Below are 18,921 nucleotides of genomic sequence, written 5' to 3' on the forward strand. Positions count from 1 at the left end.
CTGCATTTTTGTGTAAAAAATGTAATTTTTCATTTGCACAGCCCAGTTGTATCAAAATTGGTGAAACCCCTGGGGGTTTGAAATGTACACTATACCCCTAGATGAATTCCCTGAGGGGTGTAGTTTGCAAAATGGGGTCACTTGTGTGGGGGTTCCACTGTATTGGTGCTTGGGGGGTCTTGCTAATGCGACATAGCACCCACCAAAATTCCACCAGAATCTGAGCTGCAAAATCCAAAAATCACTCCTTCCCTTCTGAGTCCTGCCATGCACCCAAATGGTATTTTTTGGTCACATGTGAGGCATTGCCGTACTCGGGAGAAATTGGGGCACAGATTTTGGGGTGCTTTTTCTCCTTCATACCTTCTGAAAATGAAAAATTTTGAGCCAGAACTGCATTTTTGTGTAAAAAAATGTAATTTTTCATTTTCACTGCCCAGTTGTATCAAAATTGGTGAAACCCCTGGGGGTTTGAAATGTACACTATACCCCTAGATGAATTCCCTGAGGGGTGTAGTTTGCAAAATGGGGTCACTTGTGGGGGGGTTCCACTGTATTGGTGCTTGGGGGGTCTTGCTGTTGCGACATAGCACCCACCAAAATTCCACCAGAATCTGAGCTGCAAAATCCAAAAATCACTCCTTCCCTTCTGAGTCCTGCCATGCACCCAAATGGTATTTTTTGGTCACATGTGAGGCATTGCCGTACTCGGGAGAAATTGGGGCACAGATTTTGGGGTGCTTTTTCTCCTTCATACCTTCTGAAAATGAAAAATTTTGAGCCAGAACTGCATTTTTGTGTAAAAAAATGTAATTTTTCATTTTCACTGCCCAGTTGTATCAAAATTGGTGAAACCCCTGGGGGTTTGAAATGTACACTATACCCCTAGATGAATTCCCTGAGGGGTTTAGTTTGCAAAATGGGGTCACTTGTGGGGGGGTTCCACTGTATTGGTGCTTGGGGGGTCTTGCTAATGCGACATAGCACCCACCAAAATTCCACCAGAATCTGAGCTGCAAAATCCAAAAATCACTCCTTCCCTTCTGAGTCCTGCCATGCACCCAACTGGTATTTTTTGGTCACATGTGAGGCATTGCCGTACTCGGGAGAAATTGGGGCACAGATTTTGGGGTGCTTTTTCTCCTTCATTCCTTCTGAAAATGAAAAATTTTGAGCCAGAACTGCATTTTTGTGTAAAAAAATGTAATTTTTCATTTTCACTGCCCAGTTGTATCAAAATTGGTGAAACCCCTGGGGGTTTGAAATGTACACTATACCCCTAGATGAATTCCCTGAGGGGTGTAGTTTGCAAAATGGGGTCACTTGTGGGGGGGCTCCACTGTATTGGTGCTTGGGGGGTCTTGCTAATGCGACATAGCACCCACCAACATTCCACCAGAATCTGAGCTGCAAAATCCAAAAATCACTCCTTCCTTTCTGAGTCCTGCCATGCACCCAAATGGTATTTTTTGGTCACATGTGAGGCATTGCCGTACTCGGGAGAAATTGGGGCACAGATTTTGGGGTGCTTTTTCTCCTTCATACCTTCTGAAAATGAAAAATTTTGAGCCAGAACTGCATTTTTGTGTAAAAAATTTAATTTTTCATTTTCACTGCCCAGTTGTACCACAATTGGTGAAACCCCTGGGGGTTTGAAATGTACACTATACCCCTAGATGAATTCCCTGAGGGGTGTAGTTTGCAAAATGGGGTCACTTGTGGGGGGGTTCCTAAATTTTAGCATCTTATGGTGCCTAGAAACCTACATGGTGCCTAAAAAATAATCTCATAAAAAGGAGGCTCCAAAATCAAGTAGGTGCTCCTTCTATTATGAAGCCTGTGGTTTGGTCAACGTGCACACTAGGGCCACATATAGGATATTTATGAAAACAAAAGAATTGGGGGAATCAATTTTTAGTCACATTTCTCTAGTAAAATGTACTGTGTTCCTTAGAAAAATTTATTAAAATTGAAAATCTGCAAAAAAAATGAAATTTTGAAATAGGCTGTGTGCATGGTTTAGCTGTGTGCATAATAGTTTTGAAGTGCATCATTTTTAAAGTGCGTCATAATTTAAATATAACTGTGGCGTTATACTGGCGTTACACTGAAGTGAAACAGAAGGACAGAAGCAACAACTGAGAAAACCAAAGACTGCTTTGAGTGAGTTTAATTTATTCTCACAACATACTACCTGTGGCTGCTTAATCTGGCAATTCAACCATAATATCATCATTTTTACATCTGCAAACAACTTTTACTATCACTGTTAATGCTTGTATTTGCACTGTCAGTTTTGAAAATGCCAAGCTGTACCTCTAATGACCTCACCTCTCCTGCTCTTCCATTGATTTTAGGTGTCCCCCAAAATTTTATTCTTGGCCCTCTTCTTCTCTTTCTCTATACGTCCTCTCTGGGTGAGCTTATGTGCTCACTCGACTTTCACTATCACATCTATGCTGATAACACTGAAATCTACCACTCCTTTCCTAATCGCTCTCCCTCTATCCTCACTCATATCTCCAACTGTCTCTCTGCTGTCTACTCTTGGATGACCCAGCTCTTTTTTAGACTTAAAATATCAAGGACTAAGCTGACCCCTTCCCACCCTCCTGCATAAAACCTGACCATCTCTCATACTAACCTGTTTATGCCCACTTCTTTCCCTTCTGTGTCACCCCTGTCTGTCTAACCCTCCCCTTTAGAATGTAAGCTCTCACGAGCAGGGCCCTCTCTCCTCATGTGCCTTTCTTAGAATATATAAACCACTGCCACCCTGATGATTGCTTCAGTGTCCTGTCCCCTGATGCAACTATCCATATTAACCATGTACTTGTCCTAAATGGTCTTGTGCTGTAATTTGTTATGTGTTTTTGCTAATAACTATGCTCTGTAAAGCGCTGCGGAATTTGTGTGCGCTATATAAGAAACTGTTAATAAATAAATAAATAAATTTCACCTACACTTTGTTTTAATTCCTGTGAAACACCTAAAGGGTTAACAAACTTCCAAAATGCTGTTTTGAATACTGTGAGGGGTGCAGTTTTTGAAATGGTATCATTTATGGGGGTGTCTCACATACAAGTCCCTCAAAGTCACATCAGAACTGAACTGGTCCCTAAAAAAATCAGTGTTTGAAATTTTCTTGAAAATTTGAGAATTTGCTATTCATATTGTAAGCCTCCTAGTGTCCAAAAAAATTAAAAGGAAGTTGAAATAATGATGGAAACATAAAGTAGACATATGGTCTATGTTAGTTATTAACTATTTTGAGTGGTATGATTATTTGTCTCACAAGCAGAAAATTTAACATTTTGCAAATTGCTAAATTTTCCATTTTTTTACGACATTTTGGTATTTTTCACAAAAAAACACAGACTGTATCGACCCAAATTTACCACTAATTTGAAGTACAATGTGTCACGAAAAAACAATCTCAAAATCACTGGGATAAGTAAAAGCAAAAAAAAGTTATCCCCACTTAAGTGATACATGTCAGATTTGAAAAAAAGGGCTCTGTCAGGAAGGCAAAAACTGGCTCTGTCAGGAAGGGGTTAAAGGCAGGGAGGCAATGTAACAAAGCAATGAGGAAGGCAAGTCAGATGCTTGGTTGCATAGGGAGAGGAATCAGTAGCATAAAAAAAGACGTAATAATGCCACTTTATAGGTCATTGGTACGGCCTCATCTGGAATACTGTGTCCAGTTCTGGAGACCATATCTTCAGAAGGATATAAATACATTGGAGAGTGTACAAAGAAGGGCAACTAAAATGGTGCATGGCCTACATCACAAAACTTACCTGGATAGACTAAAAGATCTTAACATGTATAGTTTGGAGCAGAGAAGGGAAAGGGGGGACATGATAGAAATCTTCAAATATATCAAGGGTTTTAACATAGTACAGGTGGGAAATTTTCTTCAAAGGAAAGCAAGTATTAAAACACGAGGACATGCACTGAAACTGGAGGGAGGTAGGTTCAGGGGAAATGTTAGAAAGAATTACTTCACAGAAAGGGTAGTGGATAAGTGGAATAGCCTCCCATCAGAGGTGGTAGAGGCTAAGACAGTAGAACAATTTAAACATGCTTGGGATAGGCATATGAATATCCTTATAAGGATTAAAAAGGGTTGAGTTTACCTGAAGGGTAAAAAAAAGGGGCAGACTAGATGGGCCAAATGGTTCTTATCTGCTGTCACATTCTATGTTTCTATGTTTCTATGTAGTGACCCATAGTCACATTACACAGCACATAGTGACCCATAGTCACATTACACAGCACACAGTGACCCATAGTCACATTACACAGCACATAGTGACCCATAGTCACATTACACAGCCCATAGTGACCCATAGTCACATTACACAGCCCATAGTGACCCATAGTCACATTACACAGCACTTAGTGACCCAAAGTCGCATTACACAGCACTTAGTGACCCATAGTCACATTACACAGCGCGTAGTGACCCATAGTCACATTACACAGCACTTAGTGACCCATAGTCACATTACACAGCGCGTAGTGACCCATAGTCACATTACACAGCACTTAGTGACCCATAGTCACATTACGCAGCACATAGTGACCCATAGTCACATTACGCAGCACATAGTGACCCATAGTCACATTACACAGCGCGTAGTGACCCATTGTCACATTACACAGCGCGTAGAGACCCATAGGCACATTAAACAGTACATAGTGACCCATTGTCACATTACACAGCACGTAGTGGCTCATAGTCACATTACACAGCACGAAGTAACCCATAGTCACATTACACAGCACATAGTGACCCATAGTCACATTACACAGCATGTAGTGACCCATAGTCACATTACACAGCGCGTAGTGACCCATAGTCACATTACACAGCACTTAGTGACCCATAGTCACATTACGCAGCACATAGTGACCCATAGTCACATTACGCAGCACATAGTGACCCATAGTCACATTACACAGCGCATAGTGACCCATTGTCACATTACACAGCGCGTAGAGACCCATAGGCACATTAAACAGTACATAGTGACCCATAGTCACATTACACAGCACGTAGTGGCCCATAGTCACATTACACAGCACAAAGTAACCCATAGTCACATTACACAGCACATAGTGGCCCATAGTCACATTACACAGCACGAAGTAACCCATAGTCACATTACACAGCACATAGTGACCCATAGTCACATTACACAGCATGTAGTGACCCATAGTCACATTACACAGCACATAGTGACCCATATGTTATCAGAGAGGGTCTGTGACATCAGCACCGGCCTCGATCAGCCTGTCTCTGTCACAGAGGTGTGGCAGGGTCAGAGTTCCACACAGACCGCACACACTGGGAATATCATTCGTTGGTGAGTGAGTTGCATATGGATTTGCAGCTGGCCGCCGATCAGTGTGATTTTTACAAGCCATTCGCAGACATGCGCAGGGTGGGATTTCACTCTGTCTGGGCGGTGGCTATCTGATTGCAGGACTCTGAAAAATTGCACAGCAGAGATTCTGAATCAGGCCTAACGTTTGTTGTACAGGAAGCCAAATGTGCACAGCCTATTTTGTATGGAAATGCTGCAAAGTAGGTTGTAAGTACACATCCCAAAAAAGGGCAGCAACCCATTGGTTTAGTCAGCCAATTACTGATCAATATTTTTAATTAAAATTTGAAATATTTGTCCAAAATAATTTTCATATAAGAATTTTCCCCAGCCGGAGGTTAAGGAGATCTTGATCAGTTGATAATATCGGCCAAATTGCCCTTATATTATGTTGTATCACATCGCTATCATGTGGGTGCCTTGCTGTATAGCGAAGCTCTCGCATGCTAAGGATAGCGGACTAGCTGCACAGCTGAGATGCAAAGCGAGGTGCAGTGCTGCCATGGCCTGCCCGCAATTTGTCCAGGCATGCGTTGTCTAGACCAGGTTCTGCAACACCATGTTGATGCTGCATTGCTGACCCCTATGCTAGGAATGAGGCCATGGCCTGGTGGCTGTGCATTTCTACTTACACTGATAACTGATAACGGGAGGGTCCAGTGATAATGGGATGGTCCACTAATAATATGAGGTTCCACTGATAATAGGAGGGTCCACTGATAATTGGAGGTTCTACTGATAATAGGAGGGTCCTCTGATAATGGGAGGGTCCACTGATAATGGGAGGTTCCAATGATAATGGGAGGGTCCACTGATAATGGGAGGGTCCACTGATAATAGAAGGGTCCACTGATAATGGGAGGGTCCACTGATAATGGGAGGGTTCACTTATAAAAGGAAGGTCCTCTGGTAATAGGAGGGTCAACTGATAATGGGAGGGTCCACTGATAATGGGAGGGTCCACTGATAATGGGAGGGTCCAATGATAATGGGAGGGTCCACTGATAATGGGAGGGTCCACTGATAATAGAAGGGTCCACTGATAATGGGAGGGTCCACTGATAATGGGAGGGTTTACTTATAAAAGGAAGGTCCTCTGGTAATAGGAGGGTCAACTGATAATGGGAGGGTCCACTGATAAAAAGAAGGTCCTCTGATAATGGGACGGTCCACTGATAATGGGACGGTCCACTGATAATGGGAGGGTTCACTGAAAATGGGAGGGTTCACTGAAAATGGGAGGGTCCACTGATAATAGGAGGGTCCACTGATAATTGGAGGTTCTACTGATAATGGGAGGGTCCACTGATAATGGGAGGGTCCACTGATAATGGGAGGGTCCACTGATAATGGGACGGTCCACTGATAATGGGAGGGTCCACTGATAAAAAGAAGGTCCTCTGGTAATAGGAGGGTCAACTGATAATGGGAGGGTCCACTGATAATAGGAGGGTCCACTGATCATGGCAAAAGCAACAACTATTTATTGCGAATGGCAAAGATATGATTTATCTGTAAGTATTAATGACATTTTCACGTTTCTCTTTTCATTTATTTTGTTTTCATTTTTATTTTTTGTAACAGATGCTGATAAATTAGACCATGGACCTGAGGAAGAGCCTGCAATCATAGAAAAGTCAGCAACAATACCAGGTAAGATGGGAGCGATATTTCCAAAACTGTACGCCGGGAAATGTACGCATTTGGTTGCTGAATTTGGGGCATGTAACATTAGGAACTTGCCTTAGCGCACCCCATAAGGAACCCCTACCCCACCACTTTATTTTATTTATTTTTTGCTCCATCTTGGCTTTGCAATTACTATATACAGTACTGAGCGATTCTAAATTAATTTGTTACAGTTCCTTTTCCCACAATAATTTGGAAACCGTATAAATGTAGAGTTTATAAATCTGGAAGGCACCTGCGGAGGTGGAGGTCACAGGCAGAATGCAAATGCTCAAATGTGGTCCCATGCTGCTTCCCCCCCTGCCCCCCCGACTAGAGACATCCAGTACTATACAGTATTGATGGCCCTATCTGAAGGGGCAGTTATAGGACTGCACCCAAAGTTCCATGACTGCACCCATAGAGTGGGCTGGAAAATACGCAGTGTCAGTGTATCTCCTGTCCAGGCAAAATATTTATGTCATATTGGTAGCCAGACCCGGCCTTAGCCAGTTTGATGCCCAAGGCAGGATTTTGGCTAGTGTCCAGGTCCTTCCGCCCATTCGCCCATCCAGGTCAGGTGCCCCGCAAATTGCTTCCAGCTCATCCCAGTCCCATCTCTGTCAAAATGAGCAGTGCTGGGGCTTGGAATGTGTGACCCTAGGCATTTGTCTAGTCTGCCTGTGTCCAGGGCCGACTGTAGGTAAATGGAATATAAGGGGTCAATTCTTCCAGCCGCCTTTGGATGGAGCACATGTGCTTGTCCTGATCATCATTAGCATCTGTTCTATAAATCCCATTGTTTCGATTTATCCTTTACCAGACAATGGAGATACAGTAGTTGGAACTTTTGGTGTTGACTGATATCTAGGGTTCTCCTGATCATTATACCAACAATCTCTAATTATTTTATTTTCCCATTGAATGTGATCTTGAGTCCGGGGGACGTGCATGGAGACATTAGGGCTGATTCAAACCTGTTTGTTCAGGTTCAAATTTGGCCCCTATGGTGGGGGACGCAAAGGCGATAATGCGCATGTGCAGACACCCACAGAGAGCGCCTTCAGCAAAATTGTCATTCGCCGGGACGCTCGCATCTGACTGACAGGCAGGGGGTGTTCCAGGGTGGGCACATCCACCAAAATGGTGGGCGTGCCCATAGAAATGCTGGGCGGGCCCCAGGGAATGCAGGCGTTCTCCTGCCTGCTCAGGGCAGGTGGATGACATCACATGACATCAACGCCTGCCCCCAATTCATGAAAAACCGTAAGCCCTGGCTTACCTTTCTGCTGCGAACACAGGAAAAGTCATTCGATGGTAAGCAACCATCAAATGATTTTCCTCTATTCGTGCGTGCGTGCGTTTGCCAGGGCGGCGTTAACTTGCTCACTACGCTCCAAATATACGCAGCCTAGCGAGCAGGGCTGAATCAGGCCCTTTGTTGTAGAAATTCCACCAGTTCCATCAGGTAAGACGTTAGCTGGTCTCAGTGCCAGGACATATAAACCACTATTACCAATGAAGCGCACACATATTCTGCAGCGACTTTCAGAGAACATTTCAGGTTGTTCGCCGGGCTGCAGCAGGGGGAGGGCGTTCACTCACCTGCAGGGAGGACAGCATGGCTCCAGCCCCGAGGCCGCCATCTTTATGCCTGGCGGCCGGCAATGGGAGATACAGCGGCGGCCCGGCTGTAGGGGGCGGGTTACAGTAGGGCGGGGGCGTTCACTCACCGGGCTCTGTCCAGCTCGGGCTCCCTCCAGCTCCGTGGCCGCCATCTTTATGCCTGCCAGCCGGCCAGGGGAGAGACAGCGGCGGCCCGGTAAGGGGGGAAAGCGGCCAAATCAGGGCCCATTCCTATTGTGGGTACTTATGTATTATCTGGGCTCCCATGTTAAATGCACCCCATTTTTTCATACCCCTACTATCCAACTACGCATGGAGTTGATTTTATATAGTGTGGCGAGCGCAGCGAGCCACCGTGACCGAAGCGTGTTGAGCGCAGCGAGCCCCGTGAGGGGACGCGGTCTCATAAGAAAAACGGGAGCCCAGATATTACATAAGTACCCTATTGTGTTACTGCAATGTTTGGTAATGAAGATGGTAATACTGTACGTAGATTTGTCCGCACCCACTGCCCCCACAGCGCACCAGACACAAGGCTGAAAAGCACATGGTACATTTTGTTTCCATCACAAGTGTTTCGCTGAAAGTTTGGGATTCCCCTTCTAACCGCTGGGTCATACATGGTGATTTAGAGGCCAATATCGTGTTGAGATATCACCATAATCAAAATGCAGGTTGTGACATTTCCCTGTTACCCTGTGGAAGGGGCATTTAGCAAACCGGAGGCAGATTAAAAAGGAGTAACCGCGCCCAACACAACCAGGCAGAACTGGAGTCCAGAATTCTAGATCTGGAAACCAAACATAAACACGTCCCGAAAGATAAAACACTGTACCGTACTTCAGGCACGTGATGCGTGGAATGTATTTATCATGAAAGAAATCCTTAAAAAAACTCTTTAAACTGAAGCAAAAATGTTATGTACCAGGTGACAGAGCAGGTAGAATGCTAGCTAGGAAGCTATGAGGGAAACAGGCAAAAGATTGCATAAGATCTATTTCTAACACACATGGCAGTAAGCTTACAGACCCCTCCGAAATAGCTACTACCCTTGTACAATATTACCTGTCTCTGTATAACATAGCGGCAGATCCCAGGACATCTCAACCCTCCGCATCTGGTATTCAGAATTTCCTGAATAAAATCAACTTGCCTTCCATCCCAGATTCCTCACTTGGGCACCATGAGAAACCATGGACCACGAAAGCGATAGACAGTAATTAAAACGCTTCCCCCTGAAAAAGCTCCAGGCCCGGATGGGTATATCAACATGTTTTATAAAACATTTAAAACTGTGTTAACACCTTTCTTATCCCATGTGTTTAATGATGCCTTCGAAATTGGCACCTTCCCAAAGGAAATGTTAAAATCCAGAATTTTGGGCTTTTCACAAACCTGGGAAAAATCCAATACTCACTGCAAATTATCGCCCAATTGCCCTACTCAACACAGACATCAAAATGTATGCTAAACTTATTGCCAACAGAATTTACCCTCTATTTCCTTCCCTGATCCATCAAGATCAGGTGGGATTCGTCCTGGGTTGGCAATCACCCGATAATACCAGATGAGTTAATAATACAGTATAATAGAATCACTTTCCAAATCAAAGTCTACCGACACCCTACTTTTATTATCATTGGACGCAGAAAAAGCCTTTGATCGGCTCCACTGGGGATATTTCCGTGCTGTCCTTTTAAAATTTGGATTTGCAAGTAGAACACCCTCCTCCATTATGGCTCTTTACTCCAATCCCTCAGCCAGAGTTTTTTTTTTTTTTTTAATGGGGTATTATCCCCGCTACGGAACTCGTCAGGGATGTCCTCTATCTCTTTTCATTTTTGCGCTGGCGATTGAACATTTGGCCGTATCTATCAGATCCCATCCAGGCATTTCTGGACTGATACTCAGGGAATTCCTACAAAATTTGCCTCTTCGCGGATGATGTCCTTTTAACTATCACTAATACATAACCCAGCCTTCATGAATTACTTACTGAATACTCGGCAGCTTCATTCTACAAATTAAACAGCAATAAAACCAAAGCCCAACCTATTAATTACACTCCAGACCTTCTCCAATCACATAAAGGGGAATATCTATGGCATTGTAGAAGCCCCAAATCCCCTCACGAGTATTGGATTTAATAACTTGTAACTATCCCCCTCTCTTAGCTAAACTTACAATGCTAACATCAGATTGGATGCTCCAGTCTGTCTCTTGGATGGGGTGTATTGCCGCTCTGAAAATGGCGGTACTCCCTAAAATTTTATATTTATTTAGGACCATCCCGGTATTGGTCCCCAATGCCCTCCTATGTAAATTTCAATCCCTTTTTCTCAAGTACATCCAGAGAGGTAAAAAACCCAGATTGGCCAATAAAATGTTGTCTTTACCTATTTTAGATGGGGGTCTGGCTCTCCCAGATCTACAATCTTACCAATACGCTGCCTTGCTCGCCCAGATAGGAGAATGGTATGCAAAGGGTGACGTCAAGCCGTGGGTCCTTTTGGAATGTGGGCTGGTACCCCCTTTTCCCTTAACAGACGTGTTATGGCTACCGACAAGTATAACTCCATCTCTAACGTTACGATCAGTGGCAGTATTGGCCACTTACAAAGCGTGGTTTACCCTAACCTCTGGCTCCAAGGAAACGTCTCTCCCTTCTGTTCACTTCTCCTTGCAGGGTCTCTCAAACCTTATCCCCAATTTAAATTGTACTACATGGATCGCGAGAGGTGTGGTTTCTCTGGACGGAATCACACCAACTGGTCTATTGATGTCCTACTCTCCACTCCAAGACCTCTATTACCTTCCCCATAAAGATTTGTATACATTTCTACAACTGAGACACTGGCTCTTTAGCAACACCCCACCCCCATAAGGTATCAACATTGCCCAGATATCTCAGAGACAAACTGACTACTGTACCTCTGACGGATGTGGATCAGTTGGTCACCAGTAAGTTGTTAGGACAGTCATTAATTCGCCACCATTAGGTCGACATGTGTCTTGGTCGACATGCAGGAAGGTCGACAAGAGTGTAAGTTGACATGGGTTAGGTCGACAGGGTCATTAGGTCAACATGTGTTAAGTTCAAACATGCGACAGTCAAAAGGTCGACTTGGGGGCAGTGTTTTTTTACCTGAATGTTGACGCAGTCAACATGGACACAGGTTAAGGGGTGTGGTATATTTCACCGACAGTCAGGATTCCGACAGCCATTACTCAGACGTCGGAATCCCGACTGCACAGCGGGGGGAGCGCAATGAAGTCCCTTGCGGGCACGGTGGCGAGATGTGCTCGCCACCTATTTTATTCTCCCTCTATGGGGGTCGTGAACCCCCACGAGGGAGCAGTCGGGATTCCGACGTCGGAGTAATGACCGTCGGAATCCGGACTGTCGGGGAGCCGTCCGGCATCCGGTTAAAGTACACTACGTCCCCTTGCATGACTCGCTGCACTCGCCATGTTTTGGGCACGGTGCCTCTCTACGTTCGGCACACTATTTTATTCTCCCACCACGCCCCCGTGAATGCTAGGGCATGAAATACCGCCTGTCGGCACATGTCGGCTCAAAAAAAACAGTAAAAAAACCCATGTTGACCTTTTGACTGTTGACCTAACCCAAGTTGACCTAATGATCCTGTCGACATAATGACCCTGTCGACCTAACCCATGTCAAAATAGACTCATGTCAACCTTCCTGCATGTCAACCTAGACACATGTTGACATAAATGCATGTCGACCTAATGACTGTCTAACAACGCTGGTGACCACTCTGATAATAAAGGGAACATAATGTGGCGGTATGCCTTATTGATTCATCTTGGTACACGCAATAAATTACCCTCCACAATTAAATGGGCATCTGATCTAGCATGCTCCCTCTCTGAGGATGAGTGGGAAATGGTTTATTGGACATGTTTTAGCCTATCCAAATGCGTATTCCACTCAGAACATTTTTATAAACTTCTCCACCGATTGTATTTGACAGCGGTTCTGCTCCACACCATTTGGCCCTCTACTTATAATCTATGCTGGCACAACTGTGGCCATGTGGGAACCCTTCTCCATATATTTTGGTCCTGCCCAGCTCTATCAAACCTATGGTCCTCTGTATTCATCATCATCTCTAAAATAACGGCCTCCCCACTATTAGCTTTGCTCCATGTCTATCACGGTAAGAAGTCCACCAATGATCGCTATGTGATAGTCCACATCCTGGTAGCCACTAAACTCCTCCTAGCACGACATTGGCGCACTCCTTTTGTCCCAACCATAGATATCGAACGTCCAACTGCATTGTGAATTGGCTGGGATTACTTATTCTTCATCAGCCTCTAATCCCCTGATAAAATGGTTACAATCGAATGAGTACTGGCTATCCCGGACGCCTACGTCAAACCCTAGGCCCCAACCCTCGCTAACACAACCTCTTGGCTTGTCCAATTGTTTTGGAAGCTGATATGTTCAGGCTCTATATTATGCCCCAATGCCTAGGGACCCTCTTGTTCGGTGAACCCTCTTCTGGAATTTGTTCCCAATGAAGTACAGAATAGATAATAATTAGCTTTTTCTATCTTCCTACCTTACCAATGATTACAATGTTTGGTGTATTTCTCACCCTCTCTTCCCAACTAATTCCTTTCCCATGTATTGTTTTATTTATTCTTTTGTTTAGTAACATATCTATTGTTTGTTGTTCCCAATGTTATTACATTGTTTTGAAATTCTCAATAAAAATTCAATTAAAAAATGAGATAACCAATACTTGCAGTATATATATTGTGTGAGTACTGGGGGGTGACTACACCTAGTTATTTATATTGCATTACTTTTAGCATTATGTTATGGAGTTGTGCATACAGAGCTCCTGCCACACCCTGACCCCCGCTCCCTAGTACTGTACATTCCTCTGCTACTTATGCTACATTAGTACTGAGCAATATTGTCCAATAATTGTAATTATTATTATTATTATTATTATTATTATGGTACTTGTGTAGTTTCACGGCGCCAGCATGGCGCCGTGAAACTGAGTCCCCTTACGGGGCTCGCTTCGCTCGCCCACGCTGCGGGCTCGGTGGCTCGCTACGCTCGCCACGCTATTTAAAATCAACTCCATGCCAACATGGATAGTGGGGGTATGAACTATCCATGTTGGCATGGAGTTAAGTTACTTTTTTTAACATAGTTTGTGGTGAGCGTAGAACCCGGAAGTAGCACGAAAGTACACAAGTACCATTATTATTACTATTATCATCATTAATATTATTAATATCATTAATATTATTATCATCATCGTTATTATTATTATTATTATTATTATTATTATTATTATTATTTGTATATATTTACAGACAATTGGATCTGGAAGAATTTGAGAAATTACTGGCTTTGGTATGGACAAAATGTGCAATTATTTTGTGTAAGTCTCTAATAAAGATCAGATTGCACAATCTGCTTTTTACATACAGTTTAAGGAACATAAGCAGCGTCAACTCTCTCAGTATATATATATATATATATATATATATATATATATATATATATATATATATATATATATAAAAGCAAATTTATCCAAATAAATGGAAAAACAGGTGTTTTAGGTCAAATCATAACAAAGTGGAAAAAACTCAGCCTGTACGTCAACGGTTTCGGAGCTGGCGCTCCTTCATCAGGACAGCTGGTCTGTGCATAGTGTCAACATAACAAAGCAGTGCAGAAACAAACAAGTCTGGTATAAAACACACGGTTTAAATAGCTAGAGGCACACTTACGTGATTGCTGCGCCGCGCTGAACCCGGAGACAGGCATCCGGCGGGGAGTGTAGCCACGTGACTTCCAGCAGCAGCGTGGTTGTCAGGGCAACCCGCTGGCGTCTCCTCCGGCTCTCAGACGGCGGCTGTGAGGGGTCAATATGGAATGCACGTTGCTTATGAGCATACGGGTGTATTCTAAGGTGCAATCTGCGTGAACATATAAATAAGGGAATGATTAAAAGAGGTTTAAAAAACATGGGATGGCAAGAGTGTCTAATAGACAATGAGAAAGTGGGACCATTATTTGCAGCGCAACAATCGGCATACGTGTGACTCATGTTTACACTGTACATACAAATATCTGAATACAATTCATTCCAGAATACAAAAAGCAATAAAGCATGTTTATACTGGCTAACCACTATTCCCATTGTTGATAAATATCACTGAATATATTTTATATATGTATATATTTTCCAGGGGCTTATTATACTTCCTGGCTCTTATTTAATGTGAAATTTTAATATTTATAGGAACATATGAGTGAGCTGAATCATAAAGAGATGTGGGATTATAAAAAAATGTTAAGGGATGTTTTTTCGTTTAAGCCGTGAGGCACTGTGGTATCCAGAACGTGGATCCAATATGTTTCACGTTGTAGCAGGCGTTTACGTCTGTCTCCTCCACGTGTTGGCATGGGGACATGTGTGGCACCCCACTGTAGCAGCATAGGCTACCTGTATACATTGTCTCTGTGGCAGGTACGGAAAGGGTTAATCAAAACCCCAGTGTGCACCCAGCTCCCTTGCACGTGAAGGAAGTCTGGTCTCATGGGGATTGGCTGACCGGAAAGGGAGGTCAGGGGTGAGGAGGAGATGATTTAAGGGAGTAGTGTGCGCACGTGAGGGGCAGAAGAAGAAAAAAGAAGATTGCCACTGTGAAAAAAGCAAGCAAGGAACATCTGACCTGCTAGCAGAGCGGTGCGCAGCGGAAGACTGACAAGGGAACCAGCGTGCAGGGAGCTGGAGAAGAACAGCGCTTCAGCGGCGGTGATTGACAGCTGCTGTGCGACGCTGCCGGGAGCTGAGAGAGACGCCGGGTCAAGTTGCTGCAGAGAGGAGAAGACATCCCAAACCAAGTGAGTGACGGCGGGCGGAGAGCGGAGCGCCGGGTCACGTCACTGAAGATTGCTGGAGTCCAGAGGAGAAGACACTGCCTGCGCCCGGAGAGAAGCTGTGACCCCCGCCGACCCCAGAGGGAGATCTGGACAGCGGCAGAAGGCACGGGAGGAAGCAGCTGACTGCGCCCAGACTGAGCCGGCACCCCAGAGCAGCCCCCCCCCCCCCGGCGGTGATGGACATCTAAAGCCCCGGCCAACAGCAGGAACACGCAGATCAAAGAGCCCAGCAGATCGAGACTGGCAGGAGCCAGCAGCGGCACCAGTATTGCAGGTACCCTCTCCTCTCCCTTGCTTGACCTCTGCCCGATCACCTGCACCAGCCCCAGGACCCCATCACTGACACCCTGCTTCACACCACCCAAGAGCCTGTTACCCCACAGGGAGGGCTGCCAAAAGGGCCTAAGGACCCCCCCCATACCGCCCTGCGACTCGGAGGCCAGTTAAAAGGGGACTTGCTACTGTTCCTGTCCCCATCGTTAGTGCCACTGATCCCATTACAGTGCCACCTTCCTTAAGGCCATTTGTGGCAGTGCTAGCAGGGAGTTGCCCAGGAAGCGGGGACTCGCCTGTACCCCAAAAAAGGGGATTGTTATTTTGTTCCTTACCCTGAGGAGTTACCGGCGTGGGACCTTTATTTGAATTTAGGGACACTGACTTACATCCGAGACTGTAATGTATATGTAAGGTATCTGGTGCCCTCTGGTGGACGTCCCTTATTGAAACAGTTCAGCATCCTCTTGTAATATTCATCTTATTTACAGCTCTCTTTATTCAAATTTGATTGTCGCATTATTCTACCTGTCATTATCGTTGTTGTTATTTTATGTGTCATCCCTTAGCCTTACGGTACCGTAGGTAGAATTGCTCATGACCAAAGCAGTCTGACCTTTGATACGGACTGAGGTGATCATTGGTTCCTAGAGTGTTTTGCAGGGATATTTATTCATTCATTTGTGTAGTCTGTATTGTAAGTGTGATGTTATTATATTTCATTGAGAAAGCCGCAGCAACCGTGCAGTATTTTTCCATTTAATAAATATCAGTTGCTGCCAGCTGTGGTTGTTTTGTGCTGTTTGGTGGGTTCTCCCTCGGGTGTTCCATCCCCTGCCACAGGTGCGTCTTCATCAGCAGAAAGGGCCGTGAAGACTCCCAAGTGCATAGCCGTCGTCTGATCCAGGTACGCTGATATCTAATAGTTCCAGGGGCACCTGTCACACATGTTCTATATTTTGATAGCGCAAGCTCGCTAAGGTGTGTTGATGGGCCTTGAAATGGCGGGCGGCCGCTGATAGCGATCCTTTATGATACTGAGAGCACCGTGGCTGGTTATAGCCATGGGGGGGGGGGGGACCCCCACGCAAACAGTGCTGCCTCTGCAAATCTTCAATGGACTTATTGGGTAAAGACTAGCGATGGCGGTACTTGTATACCTTCACAGCTCCCATCGCATGCCATCGCATGCCATATGTAGTGGCATGCGATGGCATGCGATGCGATTTTTCAGTTTTTTTATGCATTTGTGATAAAAATCTCATGCCATCGCATCGCATACCATGCGATGCCATGCGATGCGATGGCATGCGTTTTTGATCACAAATGTATCCAAATGCATTTAAATTAGTAGCAAACATGTTAAATGCACCCCAAATGTAAATTTTCACACTGCACCACCCCCACTATCAACGCCAACCCGAAGCGTGGTGAGCGCAGCGAGCCTGCGAGGGGCGGCGTTATGCGTCCTTTTCATACCCCCACTATCCACGTCGGCGTGGAGTTGAGAATATAAAGTGTGGCGAGCGCAGCGAGCCACCGAGCCCGAAGCGTGGCGAGGGGATGCGGATACCTTCACAGGTATCCGTGTCGCCTCGCGGGATTCACAGCTATCCGTGTCCCCTCGCGGGGCTTGCTGCGCTCGCCACGCTTTGGGCTCGCTGCACTTTCTATTCTCAACTCCACGCCGACGTGGATAGTGGGGGTAGGAAAAGGTCGTAGGACGCGTACCGCCGCCCCTCGCGGCCTCTCTGCGCTCGCCACGCTTCGGGTTGGCGTTCATAGTGGGGGTGGTACAGTAACAAATGCCCTTTGGGGTGCATTTAACATGATTTTCACACATGTCAATGATTTCTGTGAAAAATGGCATTGCATCACATCGCATCACATCGCATGCGATGGCATTTGATGCAATTTTTTCCTGTGCGATGCCCATCGTGGGAGCCGTGGTACTACACAAGTACCGCGATGGCCATCAACCATGATTCAAATCATCGATGGTTCATGGCCGATGTAGAATACTTTTGCCATCGATGGGGGAGAACAGATAGTTTCCCTCCATCGATGGAATAGCAAAACAATGTTTTTTTTTTCACTCACTTGGCGGCTTTATACAGGCAGGGAGAGAAAAGGCACTTCAGCTGCACTATTTCTCCTCCTTTGAAATTTGCAGCTGCAACGGCAATTCACATGCTAGATGCAGCTTGCGGTCATAGGAAAATAAAGCTATTTTGCAAATTGTCCACTAAAAAGCATATGGCGATCCAGGTTTGCAGATAGCCTCTGGCGCATAGCACCATATGCTTCCGCACTAAAGTGGCAGTGGGGAAAAGGGTGTAGAGTTTGGGCCGCATTGAGTGCCCCCTTACGCGCAGGGATGGTCATTTTAAAACACCCGTCCCCGTGTGTAAGGGGGCACTCAATGCGGCCCAAACTCTACACACTTGCAGCTCCTCCAGTCCGTCTTGGTGTCGGGACATTCAGTTTAATATTTTAACCCCATGGATGCCTACATGGATTGAAGAGGATGTGATCTATGCCAGAGGACCCTGGTGAGTATGGTTTCCTTCCACAGGTACCCCAATTGGATTTCTACAGGACAAGGGGACCGATCTACCTATCAAGATAGGTACGTTGGTAGTTGTGGGCTGTGTATGTAATAATGTTTTATTTTTCTGGCGTGTGTTTGTGTATTTATTTAGCTATTGGTTCTGCTGTGGAAAAATTAAATTAAATTAAGTGTACAGTATTTTCCAGGCGTATTTTGCCAGCAATTAGCAGCCTTATCCCGCTAATTAGCGGCCATGTTTTAAATACGCCCACTTAGTAAATTAGGAGTCACCATTGGTGGTTTCTAGTCATTCAATGGCGTATATATTCGTATTTGTAAATACATATAGAAATGTGCCATGAATACGACAAGACGTATTTTCGGCATAGAAATTGCTGAAAATACAAATACGCCTAAAACAGGCCTATTTAGCTTAAACCCAGGGCCGAACTGGCCATCTGGCT

The 18,921-nt window shown here is 45.0% G+C and overlaps 1 protein-coding gene across 2 annotated transcripts in view; it reads left to right on the forward strand.

Annotated features, from left to right (window-relative positions):
- LOC146019752 (uncharacterized) overlaps nucleotides 1-18,921 on the forward strand; it is a 96,554-nt gene that overhangs the window by 21,253 nt on the left and 56,380 nt on the right. For both annotated transcript variants that reach the window (XM_083152282.1, XM_083152283.1), the window contains exons 3-4: nucleotides 6,978-7,046; nucleotides 14,052-14,119. In XM_083152282.1, coding sequence (XP_083008408.1) covers nucleotides 6,978-7,046; nucleotides 14,052-14,119 — 137 coding nt within the window. The remainder of the gene's footprint in view (nucleotides 1-6,977; nucleotides 7,047-14,051; nucleotides 14,120-18,921) is intronic.

This window comes from Crinia signifera, chromosome 7 (genome assembly GCF_055691185.1).
Source record: "Crinia signifera chromosome 7, ASM5569118v1, whole genome shotgun sequence".
NCBI classification, from domain to species: Eukaryota; Metazoa; Chordata; class Amphibia; order Anura; family Myobatrachidae; genus Crinia; species Crinia signifera.